Source organism: Babylonia areolata, chromosome 26, assembly GCF_041734735.1.
Source record: "Babylonia areolata isolate BAREFJ2019XMU chromosome 26, ASM4173473v1, whole genome shotgun sequence".
Classification (NCBI taxonomy): domain Eukaryota; kingdom Metazoa; phylum Mollusca; class Gastropoda; order Neogastropoda; family Buccinidae; genus Babylonia; species Babylonia areolata.
In genome coordinates this window covers 39519256-39532865 of record NC_134901.1, presented here as the reverse complement: position 1 = coordinate 39532865, position 13610 = coordinate 39519256, and the positions used below count along the sequence as shown (strand labels likewise).

Sequence of the window (13610 nt, the reverse complement as noted above, 5' to 3'; positions counted from 1 at the left end):
GACACAGATAGATCTACCGGATCTATAGAGTTCAAAAGATGAGAGAAACTCCAGAGAGAAACATACAGAGAGGGAGAAAAGAGAGAGAGGCAGACAGAGAGACAGAGACAAGAAAGAAATAACAAAGACAGAAAGAGATAGAGAGACAGACAGACAGACAGACAGACAGAGGAGAAAAACAACAGAGACAGAGACAGAAAAGCTGCAGAAGCTGTATGCATAATTTTCCCAGAGACAGTCACTCTCTAATCGCCAGGCTGGCTATCAAAACACAGACTGCTTTTCCGTTTAAGTTCATGTTTTGATCAACCCACAGCAGGATTTACACCACAAACAGGTCAATAAAAAGCCCATGGAAACAGGAGGTAGGGTGTTGGGAGGGTGTTATATTCCCTATCCCTAGCTCAGAGAGAGAGAGAGAGAGATGGAGAGAGAGACAGAGACAGAACTCAGACACAGAGAAACAGAAACAGAGAACTTTACTTCTGGAGAGAGGGAGAGAAAATGAGACACAGAGAAAGAAACAGAGAAAGACTGAGAGGTGGGACAAACACTCACACACAGAGGGAGACTGAGAGAGAGAGAGAGAGAGAGAGAGAGAGAGAGAGAGAGAGACAGACAGACAGACAGACAGACAGAGAGAGAGGCACACAGACAAGAGAGCTACAGCTCCAGCAATTCCAGATGAGTGCAAGGCCTCAGGCAAGCATTAATGGACTGGCAGCAGACAGACTGAAAGATGTATCACATGTTGCTGATTTTTCTTCTTTGTGTGTGTGTGTGTGTGTGTGTGTGTGTGTGTGTGTGTGTGTGTGTTTGCTTTTTGGTTTTTTTCCCAGATAGGCAAGGAGATCATACAGACTCTGTTGAAAAACAGACAAATGGATAGACAGATGGGGATCATTTTGTCAGTGTGTGTGTGTGTGTGTGTGTGTGTGTGTGTGTGTGTGTGTGTGTGTGAGTGTGTGTGTGTGTGTGCATGTGCATTTATAATCATTCCATACATCTGATGTATACACATGTATACATACATTACATGTGCATATGTATATATACACATGTCCTGTACATGTACACAATGTGTCCTGATGGGATGACTGATTTTGACTGACTGCCACTGTGTGTGCGCACACACACAGACACACATGTGTGTGCATGTGTGTGAGTTTGAGTGTGTGGGTGGGTGGGGGTGGGTGTGGGTGTGCATGTGCACGCAGCACACATACATTATCTGTGTCTGCCTGGCGCACTATTGGCAATCAAACTAACAGGTTTTTCAAGCCCCAAATAAAACCAGTGACCTACACTCCTCACCTACTACCATCAGTAAGTACTAAAATTATTTACAAAATTTACACGACTGAAAAGCACAACCAGGGACAAATCTGAAGAGAAAGGGCATGTGATCACAATGATCTAAACACCACCAAACAAAAAGACTCGGGCAACAAACCAGACAGACGGCTGCAGTAAGCAGCGCTATACACACACACGGTGCTACCAGGTAAAGCGTACACTCCTGAGCCCCACCACACTAGTGACTACGTACTATTGATCCCCTGCCCAAACAACTGCAAGGCTGAAATAATCATGGTCAACAGGCACTTGGCTCTGCCAACACGGCTCCTCCCGGCCGCTATCCCTTTGTGTTACACCTGTCCACTGGAGCGCCTCCAGCAGGCAAAACATAACGCTTCTCAAAAGCAAAAGCGCTCCCAGCTCCTGTTGATTGTTGTGGAAATTTCCACAGTTTTTGTTTCTGCGAGGGATTGCGGGAGGGTGGGGGGGAGGGGAGAGGGATGGGGGGTGGGGGGGGGGGGTGGCTACAGTGTTGTAGTATTGATTCTGGGTATTTGGGAACTGACAGGTTCTTGTTTTTTTCCCCCCTATTTTAAAGTGTTGGATGGAGGGAGAGGTTTTGTGGCAATGGGGAGTTTTTTTGGGGAAAGAAAGCGGGGAGTGTGAATTACTTTGATGGTGCGGGTGGTTGAATTTATTTGTCTTTTCAACTGCAATGTGGTTATAAATACCAACACAAACATACTGAGCAATTCACACACTCGCAAACACACTCACATCCACATGCACACCGCACATGCACAATATGCGCATAATTTACAGGGCTTTTCTATAGATCTAATGGTGCCCAAGAGAGCACTGGAGTGCTTGAACAATATTTGCTTAAAGGCGTATCAGAACAACACACGAACACAACCACATACAGATGCTGTTAGATGCAGGCACACACCCATGTGCAACCCTCCCCGCCCCCCCCCCCCCCCACCCACCCCAACCCCCCTCACCCCCCCCTCCCCACTCCCCGACAAACACACACGCACAAACTCATTCACATACATGTATGCCCAAACAGCGATGGGTTTTTTTTTTTTCCTTTCAAGCAGTTCTTTTTCCCTCTCTCCTCATCTAATGGCACTTAGTTACTGAGAAAATATTTCAAAACTGAAGAATAAACACACACACACAGTCACACACACACACACACACACACACACAGGCAAGGACACATGTATACACACACACAGACGACACACACACAGGCAGAGGCAACACACACACACACACACACACACACACCACACACACACACACACACGCACTCACACATAGTATACACACACATATATACGCAAACACACACACACACACACACACACACAGGTCTACACACATAGACACACACAGGTCTACACACACACACACACACACACAAATACAAACACCATCACTTCAGCCAGGATGCTCAGCCCCCCCCCCCCCCCTTCCCCCCCCCACACACACTGCAGTTTTGCTTGCTCGCTCTAGGAACAAAATATATAATGTCAAGCAAATTAAGTTTAGTCTCCATTAGGTTCAATAATCAGATTCTCTCTATGGCAACAAAGTCTGGAGCTTGATGAAGCATGACAAGAGTGCCAGAGTCTGCTGTTCCAACAAAAACGTGTATGTCATTGCTGATACAAATCTCCATGCTGCTGATACAAATCTCCATTTGATGTCTGGTGGGTTTCTCAGAATCCATTCCTCACTTTCTCTCGTTTCTGAGCATTTTGTCACTGTGACATTCTTTCTTTAGTCTCTCGGGACTGCACACATCTAGATAGACACATGCACACAAATGCACACAGTGACACACACTGACATGTAAGCAACATACATGTATTCAAGTGAGCATGTACATAAATTATATCCACACCGAGAGGAACTCACCATCTCAAATACGGACTCTCTCTCTCAGAGACAAACTCTCCTTCTCCCTTTCAACTCTTGTCTTTCAGAGACAAGCTTTCCCTCTCCTTCAGAGACAAACCCTCATCTCAGAGATGAAATCTCCCTCCCAACTCTCTCTTTCAGAGACAAACTCTCCTTCTCCCTTTCAACTCTTGTCTTTCAGAGACAAACTTTCCCTCTCCTTCAGAGACAAACTCTCATCTCAGAGATGAAATCTCCCTCCCAACACTCTCTTTCAGAGACAAACTCTCCTTCTCCCTTTCAACTCTTGTCTTTCAGAGACAAACTTTCCCTCTCCTTCAGAGACAAACTCTCATCTCAGAGATGAAATCTCCCTCCCAACTCTCTCCTTCAGAGACCAACTCTCCCTCTTGTGTCTCTCTCTTTTTAATTTAAGTCCTTGATGTGATTGATTGATGTGGATACTTATAAACTTCTTCCTCTTGAGACTGCATAATCTAGATTACTTTTGTTCAGCAAAATCAATGACACCATTGATTAACTTGTACACAAAAAGGAGTGGATGCACTTGTATTTTGTATTTGTGTGTGTATTTCTTTTTATCACAACATATTTCTCTGTGTGAAATTCAAGCTGCTCTCTCCAGGGAGAGCGCATCGCTACACTACAGCGCCACCCTTTTTTTTTTTTTTTAGTATTTTTTCCTGCGTGCAGTTTTGTTTGTTTTTCCTATCAAAGTGGATTTTTCTACAGAATTTTGCCAGGAACAATTCTTTTGTTGACGTGGGTTCTTTTACATGCGCTAAGTGCATGCTGCACACAGGACCTCAGTTTATCATCTCATACAAATGACTAGCATCCAGACCCCCACTCAAGGTCTAGTGGAGGGAGAGAAAATATCGGCGGCTGAGCCGTGATTCAAACCAGCGCGCTCATATTCTCTCACTTCCGAGGCGGACGCGTTACCTCTAGTCTAGGCCATCACTCCACTCTTTTAGTTTTCTGCACACCCTCAATCTCTGTCTTTGCCTCTTTGTCATTCTTCCTCAGTTCCTGTTACCTCACCACCTGTCCCATGTAATCATGTTAATGTTTTTTTCCTCTCTGTCTACCGCACCAGGTCAACCACTCCGCCTGCTGCCGACCAGAATGCTCAACAGTGAAGGGCTGTCACCTCACTGAGGGTGTAAAAGACAGAGAAGTCAGTCACCATACTTTCCTCTTGAGACTGCATAATCTAGATTACTTTTGTTCAGCAAAATCAATGACACCATTGATTAACTTGTACACAAAAAGGAGTGGATGCACTTGTATTTTGTATTTGTGTGTGTATTTCTTTTTATCACAACATATTTCTCTGTGTGAAATTCAAGCTGCTCTCTCCAGGGAGAGCGCATCGCTACACTACAGCGCCACCCTTTTTTTTTTTTTTATAGTATTTTTTCCTGCGTGCAGTTTTGTTTGTTTTTCCTATCAAAGTGGATTTTTCTACAGAATTTTGCCAGGAACAATTCTTTTGTTGACGTGGGTTCTTTTACATGCGCTAAGTGCATGCTGCACACAGGACCTCAGTTTATCATCTCATACAAATGACTAGCATCCAGACCCCCACTTAAGGTCTAGTGGAGGGACAGAAAATATCGGCGGCTGAGCTGTGATTTGAACCAGCGTGCTCAGATTCTCTCGCTTCCTTGGCGGACACGTTACCTCTAGGCCATCACTCCACCACTTCAAACTCATGCTACACTTATCCCAGTTAAAGTTAAGCAGTCATGGGGTTAATGTGTGTGTGTGTGTGTGTGTGTGTGTGTAGATATATAGGCCCAACACTCGGCTTATATCACAGATTGACATAAGTTTACATTTGGGCCAACAGCAAAGTGAGAGCTGCATTATCAATGGTTTCTGCAGTCAATGGGAAACTATTTACAGCTTAGTCTTTTGTGAAGGACTATGACTCTCTCTCAAACTAGGAGGCAAAATTGCACTGGCTCTTGGTGCTGCAGCCTTGTGGGCTAGTTGGCCTTTGGGAACCATCCCAACGCCGACTGTCCTAAAACCCTCTTGGCCGTGAGAGTGGGGATGTACTTGGGCAAGACACTCTCCACAATAATCAAATTCTAGCCCAAAGAGTTGGAACAGCAGTTGCCTCCTCTGCTGTTCTGATGGTCATAGTCAGACACGACTGACTATCATATATATATATATATATTTTTTTTTTTTTTTTTTTTTTTTTTTAAATAAACAAGTTGCTGTAAGAGTGCTTTTGCATCATACATTGTGTATCACAATGATACATGTAGCCAAGTATACTACCCTCTAAAGGATGTGAGCATCAGGTCAACTTGTAACCAACAAGTGTGTGTGTGGATATTTGCATTTTGCAATATATAATATATATTTGTAGGAATTATAAGCTACGGTTGGTTTCTTGTCTGTGTGAAGTTGTTTGGTGGTGGTGGTGGTGGGGTGGGGCAGTGTTGGGGAGAAGAACAGAGAGATGGAAAGAGAGAGAGAGAGAGAGAGAGAGAGAGAGAGAGCAACAGCCAGAAAGGCAGAGAGAAAACTTTTTTTTTTCCCCAAAATGTCTTGTTCACAATACGTTGTTTACTTTATTAATGATAATGATCATAATCTCAATAAACAAATCAAACCTAAAAAATAAAATAATGTTACCGTACTTAACCAAACTAGAATAATAATACACAAAAAACAACTCAACTTCATCTCAAGATGAAAAAAAAAAAATGAAAAAAAAAAAAAAAAAAATCCAATAAAGCAAGGGAGAGAATTGGAAGACGGATCAAAGTTCCCAGTTTCACAAAAGCTGCTTATCTGCCCTCAGCACTCCCCAACACCACCCCCACCACCCCCTATATGATTGAACATTCATTTGCCTCTTTGACATTTTCCAGGAAGAAAAGGGGGAAAATCCACTCTGACATTTGCAGGCAGAAAGGGGGAAAAACTCTTTGGTTGATAAATGATCCCAAACAGCAATATGGGGAAAGGCAGTCATGAATATATTTCTTTTGAAATAAAAATGCCGTCTTGGAAGTTACACTGATGTAAACGTGTCAAGGGAATTTACAAAAAACACATGCTTTCATGCATGTTCGCATGTTTTCTCTCTCTCTCTCTCACACACACACACACACACACAAAAGAGGCACGCATATATGTGATTTTTAAACATTTACATTGTATAATGTACAGAACACAACAAAACAGTCACCATGAGACTGATGTTAAAACTCAAGGAAATGGGGATTTTTACTCATAGATAAACTGATCAAGAGCTGTAAACAATACCGGCAGAAAACACACACACACGTGTACACACACACACACACACACACACAGGGATAGACAGAAATAAGAAAAGATGATCTGAGTATAAAGTGTAATCTTCTTACAAATTATTCTTTCTATTACTCCCCTCCCCTTTCTTAAAAATAAAATGGAAACAGACACACATACACTCAACACATACATGCATGCATGCAGAAGCACACATGCACGCGCGCACGCACACACACACACACACACACACTAACACACACACACACACATACACACACACATGTGCGTGCACGCACACACACACACAATTCAGTCTATGAATATAAAAACAGAGTTAATATAATTCCCACCATCTGCATTTTAGCCATGTCAGTGCACCTGTAGTGTAAACAAGTCGCAGTATGTGAATGATGACATGACTGGCAAATATTTTGCTTCATGATTAATTCTCATCTGTCAAGGCAACTGACAGGTGACTTGTAACCAAAAGCCAAAGCTGAAAGCTGACAACCTTGACACAACATGGCTTACCAGACAGCTGAGCACTCGATACCACGGTGGCCTGGTGGCCACTGATGCGCTCATCTTAAGCAAGAAGGAAGGGAGCGTCCGTCCACTGGTTCGAATCCCACTGGTCCCATGTGGACAAGGATTTTTAGTCTCATCTCCACTAGACCTTGAATGGCAGTCTGGGTGCTAGTCTTTCAAATGAGAAGCCCTGTATACATGCAGTTAGCACATACTGTGGAAGAAATCCACTTCGATTAAAAAAAAAAATCAAGATCAAATGCACTATTTTTTGCCCAACAGAAAAAAACAAAAAAACAAACTAAAACAAACATGCTTCAGTTTGACAAACCTTATCCCCTTTTCCCACTCTTAGAACTCTATGGGTTTTTGGGTTGTTGTTGTTGTTTTTTTTCCTATAATTTAAGCACAACACAGTGTAGGATATGATACAGAATACAAGTTTACACTGTCACTTTTGACATACATGTATGTATACATGTATACTGTCACAGACCTAAACTGACCTACAGGTCACAAATGACCTGATCACTGGTCTCACTAGAATGAACTGCACAGAACATATTCTTGCAGTGTTGCACTGTTCCCATATAACATACATATAATGTGTTTTATTTTTTTTAATCCAGATCATACCCTATTCATCCTAAATTAACTAATCTCCACTGATCCCCACTTTTTAAATGCCTTCCCTTTATCTCCTCCCTCTTCCCCCATTACATTATCCCCCACCCCCACCCCTTCCTGGCTGCTCTCTTTTGATAGATTTCCACCCCCTGCAATCTCTCAACCCTGGTCCTCTTTTACTTCCAAACACCCTCTGGTCAAAAGTCCTCCCCCCCCCCCACATCCCCCCTCCCCCACCCCACCAACCCCCCAGCCCTGCTCCCCCACTCCCCTAAACACACACACTCCTGACAGACACACACATTCCCTCCACTCCACCCCCTCCAACCCTCCTAACCATCCCCCCCTCCCCACTCATTTCTTCCATTTAATTTCCACCACTACCTCCCCAGACACCCTCACCCCTCTCCTTCCTCCCCCCCCCCCCCCTCGACACCCTCACCCCACCCCACACCTCCAAGCCATACTCCACCTTCCCCACTTTAAGAACCCAACCACCCCCACCCAAGCCAACCACCACCACCATCACCACCACCACCTCACTCCTCCCTATCTTTGCCTGATGATGCTCTTCTGTGGCCTTGCATGCTGTCTGGTTCAGAAAGCCCTCTACTCTCTCAGTCTCGGTCTGACAGGAGAGAGGGAGATAGGAGAAAGTGACTCACTCTGTATTAGAACACAGGGCAAACACTGTTATGTGCTTGTTCTGCTGTGGGAATTAACAGCTCCCCCCTTTAACTTCAGTGATAGTCCCAATGGACACACACACACACACACACACACACACACACACACACACACATCCCTCCCCACCACCCACACACATACTATACAGTATACACCACACGCGCACACACTCACAGTTACTGGCAACTCACAAGTTACTGGTACACAACACACACACACACACACACACACACACACACACACACATCCCTCCCCACCACCCACACACATACTATACAGTATACATCACACGCACACACACTCACAGTTACCGGTAACTCACAAGTTACTGGTACACACACACACACACACACACACACACACACACATCCCTCCCCACCACCCACACACATACTATACAGTATACATCACACGCACACACACTCACAGTTACCGGTAACTCACAAGTTACTGGTACACACACACACACTGCACACACACACACACCCTTTGTAATTGTCCTTCCCATGTGATAACATATTATACCTTTCTTATAGATCTATAGATGTAGGATCTATACCTGAAATGTCAGAAGTTACAGATGCTCTGACCTTGCATGCTGTCTGGCTCAGAAAAGCAGCCTCTCCCAGTCTCTGACAGGAGAAATAAGGAGACTGGGGTACTAGGCTCTCTATAAGAGAAAAGGGATTCACACAGGGATCACTACTGCTGTGGTCTGGTGTTCAGCTTTGGGAACAAACCTACCCCTAACTTCATTGATAGTCTATAGAACTATCTATATCCTGAGCACACACACACACACACACACACACACACACACAGTGCAGACTCTTTGCTCAGGCCCTGATAGTGACAGGAGAGAGGAGATAAAAAAAAAAAAGAAAAAAATTATTTAAAAAAGTGACACACAGAGATAATGTTGAGCATTTAACTGTTCTAACAGTGTGGAGTGGTGTTCTATTGTGGGAAAACCAACCCCTTATTTCATTTATAGGATAGCCTGAGTGGACACACAAAACTAACACACACACACACACACACACACACACACACTCACACTGAAAACATGGACAGGAAACAGCATCAGGACTTTACAGATCACCTGAGATGTGAATGGGTAAAGCATGGGCACAGTATGTATTCCAGGACATACACATTGTACAGCTCTCAAGCAGAAAAGGAAGAGAGAGAGAGAGAAAAAAAAGCCTAAAAGCATTCCTAAGTAATAGCCAAATAGCAAGCAGCTGCTGAAGTATAAAAACAGGAAAATGGAAATATTCTAACAGTAAGGAATTGCTGAAGTATAAGTGAGAGAGAGAGAGAGAGAGAGCAGAAAGAAAATTGCACTTTCCACAATCAGGCTACTACCAAACAAGGTGTGCCTTGGATTTGGAACACCTTAACCCCTTGACTTCTGAACCCTGGTAGCAAAGAGATAATTACTAAATCAGTGTGGCAGGAAATCTTTGAATTCCTACCACTTTGTGCATGCTCCTAAGCAAAGCGTTGACTTAGCTAGACAAAAGCAATGCAACACCAAAAGAAACAAGTCGAAACAAATAATGGAAACTGACACCCTGACCTGTAAGAGATATCGGTCAGTCTAAGGTGACAATCCTTCAAGGACTTACTCGCCAACAGCAGTCAATGGGTTAAAGAAAAGGGGGCTTGGACAGGTGGGACAACAATATTCCACCTCCCCTCAGTGGGTAATCCTTCCAGAGCTATAAAGGCTTTGTTTCGCTTCAGTTGTAATCATCAACGTCAGCCTGAGAGAGTGTCCTCTGCATGCTGAACGCACCGAGTAATAGGCAGTTATGAAAAACACCCCTCATGTGTACACGTACCGTGAAAGTCTTCTGGTCCATACCACTTATGAAATCAGTTTTTGGAATGAAAATGAAAAATACACTTTTATTCATGGATACTTATAAATTATATATATATATATATATATATATATATATATATATATATATATATATATATAGACACAAACACACACACACACACACACACACACACACACAATTTCTTGCTTTGGCCTTTTCATCTCATCTTACAATGTTATATCATAAAAAATATTTTACTTCAAAATAAAAACTACTGAAGTACCATACCACCAAGACAAGTAACTGAAGTTAGTCACTATAAGTATAACAGTACAAAGTTTTATAGTTTAGTTCCTTAAATATATTTATAAATCAAAGTAAATCCTTATTTGACCGCAGGCACATGCACACACACACACACACCCACCCACACACATACACACACACACACATGCATTCACATACACACATGTATACACACACACACACACACTCATGCAGGGATGCACGTAACCCACATACAGTCACAAGGTGCCCCTAACCTAAACAATTTTTTTTTAATGCTTTTGCTCTGTAAGTGTCAGAAGGAAGACGGTTCCATTTTGCTGTGCACCTAGCGATGAGATGAGCTACACAGGCAAGCATGGGCTTAAAAAAAAAAAAAAAAAAAAAAGGCCCACCAGATGTCTACAATAGACATTCCAGACCAGGGCAACCTACTACTGCTGCAAAGAACAACAGCACACACAGCTCATTTATCTGCAACATAACTTTTCTCTTTAAGTTTATTTCACTGTATCATATGATATATATATTCATTATTAATGTTATCCTGATTCTCTCAATAGTCAATAAGAATCAAAAAGCTCTGCAAAGTGCTATCTGAAAATTATCAAATTTTCTGTTTGCAACAGGTCTGAAAAGTCTGTTTTGTACTGGTCTGTACTGAAAATTGTATTGATCTCTCTCTCTCGGTGATTTGTTTTTCACTCTTTCTTCACATTCCATCGTCCTTAATCATTAAAAAAAAAAAAAAAAAAAAAAAAAAAAAAATTATATATATTGGAAAGCAATGAAATGGTGTCACACCACAGATCCATAAACATTCTCTTCTCTTTCTAAACATCACAGAACTTTCTGGATGGCATCACCACAAACCCCAGAAGAAGAACAAGACAAACAGCAAAACAAAACAAAACTGCCCCACTCTTATGTTACTGATGATATATGAAGATGTTCGAGTGAGCCCTATGCAGATGGCAGAAACCTCTGATGGGATACACAGAAATGAACAAACAATGCACCAGCTTTGTATTTAACTTACAGTGTCAGACACATTCAGCGTATGGTTTTTTTTTCTTCTGTTTTTAGTTTTTAACACTTCTTCAGGATCAGGATCAGGATCTGGGGCGTTGTTTTATACAACTTAGCCATTTTTGGCTTTTTATGCCCCTTCAAATTTACTCCTTTACATTGTTGGTCAGGTCGTTGACTAGCTCAGTCATTTTATCCATCAGTCATATTTCGCTTTTGTCAATAACTCGTGTTTCATGTCCTTGAGCAAACAGAATATTTTAATTCTTTGCATGAATACACTGAATGGGGGGGAGCCCTGATCAAGTGTCTGTCTCTATAGATAATATAATAATCTACACCACATTAGGCAACTGGTTAAAAAGCAAGCTGCAACCTGACAAAAGCCTGCACAAACACACCAGTCTGAAATATTTTCAAGCGTTTGTCACACAGGAGCACTTTTTTTGTGACTCATCAATGTGTGCACACACATGTATGTGTGACTGTGAGCGCTTGACACATGTACACCATGTTATATTTGGTATGGTACACCATGCACGTGTAGATCTGATACATTTACGATTATCTATTGTGTGTATGCGTATGTAAAGTGAGGTCAGGTTGAAATGTCATGTTGATATTCATGTTCTTCTGCACTTCTTCTGTTACGGTTTTAGTCACGATTTGAGCCAGTGTAAAAATAAAAAAATACAGTTTTGTATCTTCAAAAACAAATAATGAAATATGATTATTTAAGAAATATATTAAAAAGAGAAGAAAGAGCGAAACTGAAAGAAATTAAAATTTAATTTCAGCATATATGAGTTACCAGCAGCATTGAGAGAGGTGGGATGAGAACTTTTCTCATGTTGGTCATTTATTGAGTGATGTCTTCTGATGCCGGTGTCCCTTTTCTGCAAAATGGATTATCACTGTATGCAGTATTTGATTCTTCGTGCTCAACTTTTAAGTTATATGGGTGGTGAAAGCTTGTTTCTTTTTTCTTTTTTTTTTTCCTTTTTTTTTCATTTAATATTTATTTTACTTGAACTATAAAACAGTGAGTTCACCCTACTGGTCAACACAAACACAAACACAGAACACATACATGTATCTTTACATCACATGCATTCAGTGATTCTCACACACACACACACACACTGACTTTTGGTTATTGTTTTGTTTTTTGTTTTTAACAAGAGCTCAGCTGTAACTATTTATGGTGATTACATCCTACTGGTCAACATGTTCCTATGCATTCACTCACATGATTGTTCATAAAGACTTGTGTCCATTTGAAGCCCCAAACACACACCCCTTCTCCATTCTCTTCACACACACACACACACACACACAATTTTCTGCAGGAATTTGGAACAAAAATTTGTATTTATAATTGTATCTTCTCCCGTTTTATTTAACTTCTGAAATGGACCCATATTTTTTTTTTCAAGCACATGTAAGGTTAGGAGACATTATCATATTCCTTGGTAGTCTATAACTACTACGATCACCACACACAATGTTTGCTGAGGTAGTGGATTACCAGCAGTAGAATTGTACAATGTAATGTTAGTTTGTGGTGATGGAGTCAATCAATATGAACTTGATATTAAACATAACAACCCACCCTTCCCCTTCGGAAATCAATGGTAAAATCACACACACAACAATATCTACATAAAAATGCCTCACCCACAGGAATAAAAAATAAAAAAAAACTACAAGTACCTGATGGATCTGTTCTGCGAATCGCTTCTATGACAACGATCAGCGGCACCATCGCATCGTTCTCGAAATCCAGGCGATGGCCGTCGGTCAAGTAGACACTGCCGCTGTTGCTATCCAAAGTCACAAAATCGGCACCCACAGACGTTGAAATGAGGGAAAACCTCCGGCGACCGGCGTCCGAAATAGTCGAGGACACAGAGAATAGGTATCCTGTTTTGTCTTCCGACACTGACGGTGCTTGATACTTCACTGTTCTTGTTGCTCGTTTGTGTCTCGTCCAAATGGCACTGTGGTCTCCGTAAACGTGAGAGGAAAAGTATTCGTTTGCTGAAAATTCACCGTCTACGATGGCGTGGACGGGTTCACTGTTGTGTCTAGTCCGATAAGTTAACCCTA

At 42.0% G+C, this 13610-nt stretch overlaps 1 protein-coding gene across 2 annotated transcripts in view; it reads right to left on the bottom strand.

The window, feature by feature from the left end:
- Positions 1-13610, bottom strand: part of LOC143300757 (neural-cadherin-like) — a 98448-nt gene that overhangs the window by 84244 nt on the left and 594 nt on the right. For both annotated transcript variants that reach the window (XM_076614669.1, XM_076614670.1), the window contains exon 1: positions 13215-13610. This exon is cut by the window's right edge and continues 594 nt beyond it. In XM_076614669.1, the coding sequence (XP_076470784.1) occupies positions 13215-13610 (396 nt within the window). The remainder of the gene's footprint in view (positions 1-13214) is intronic.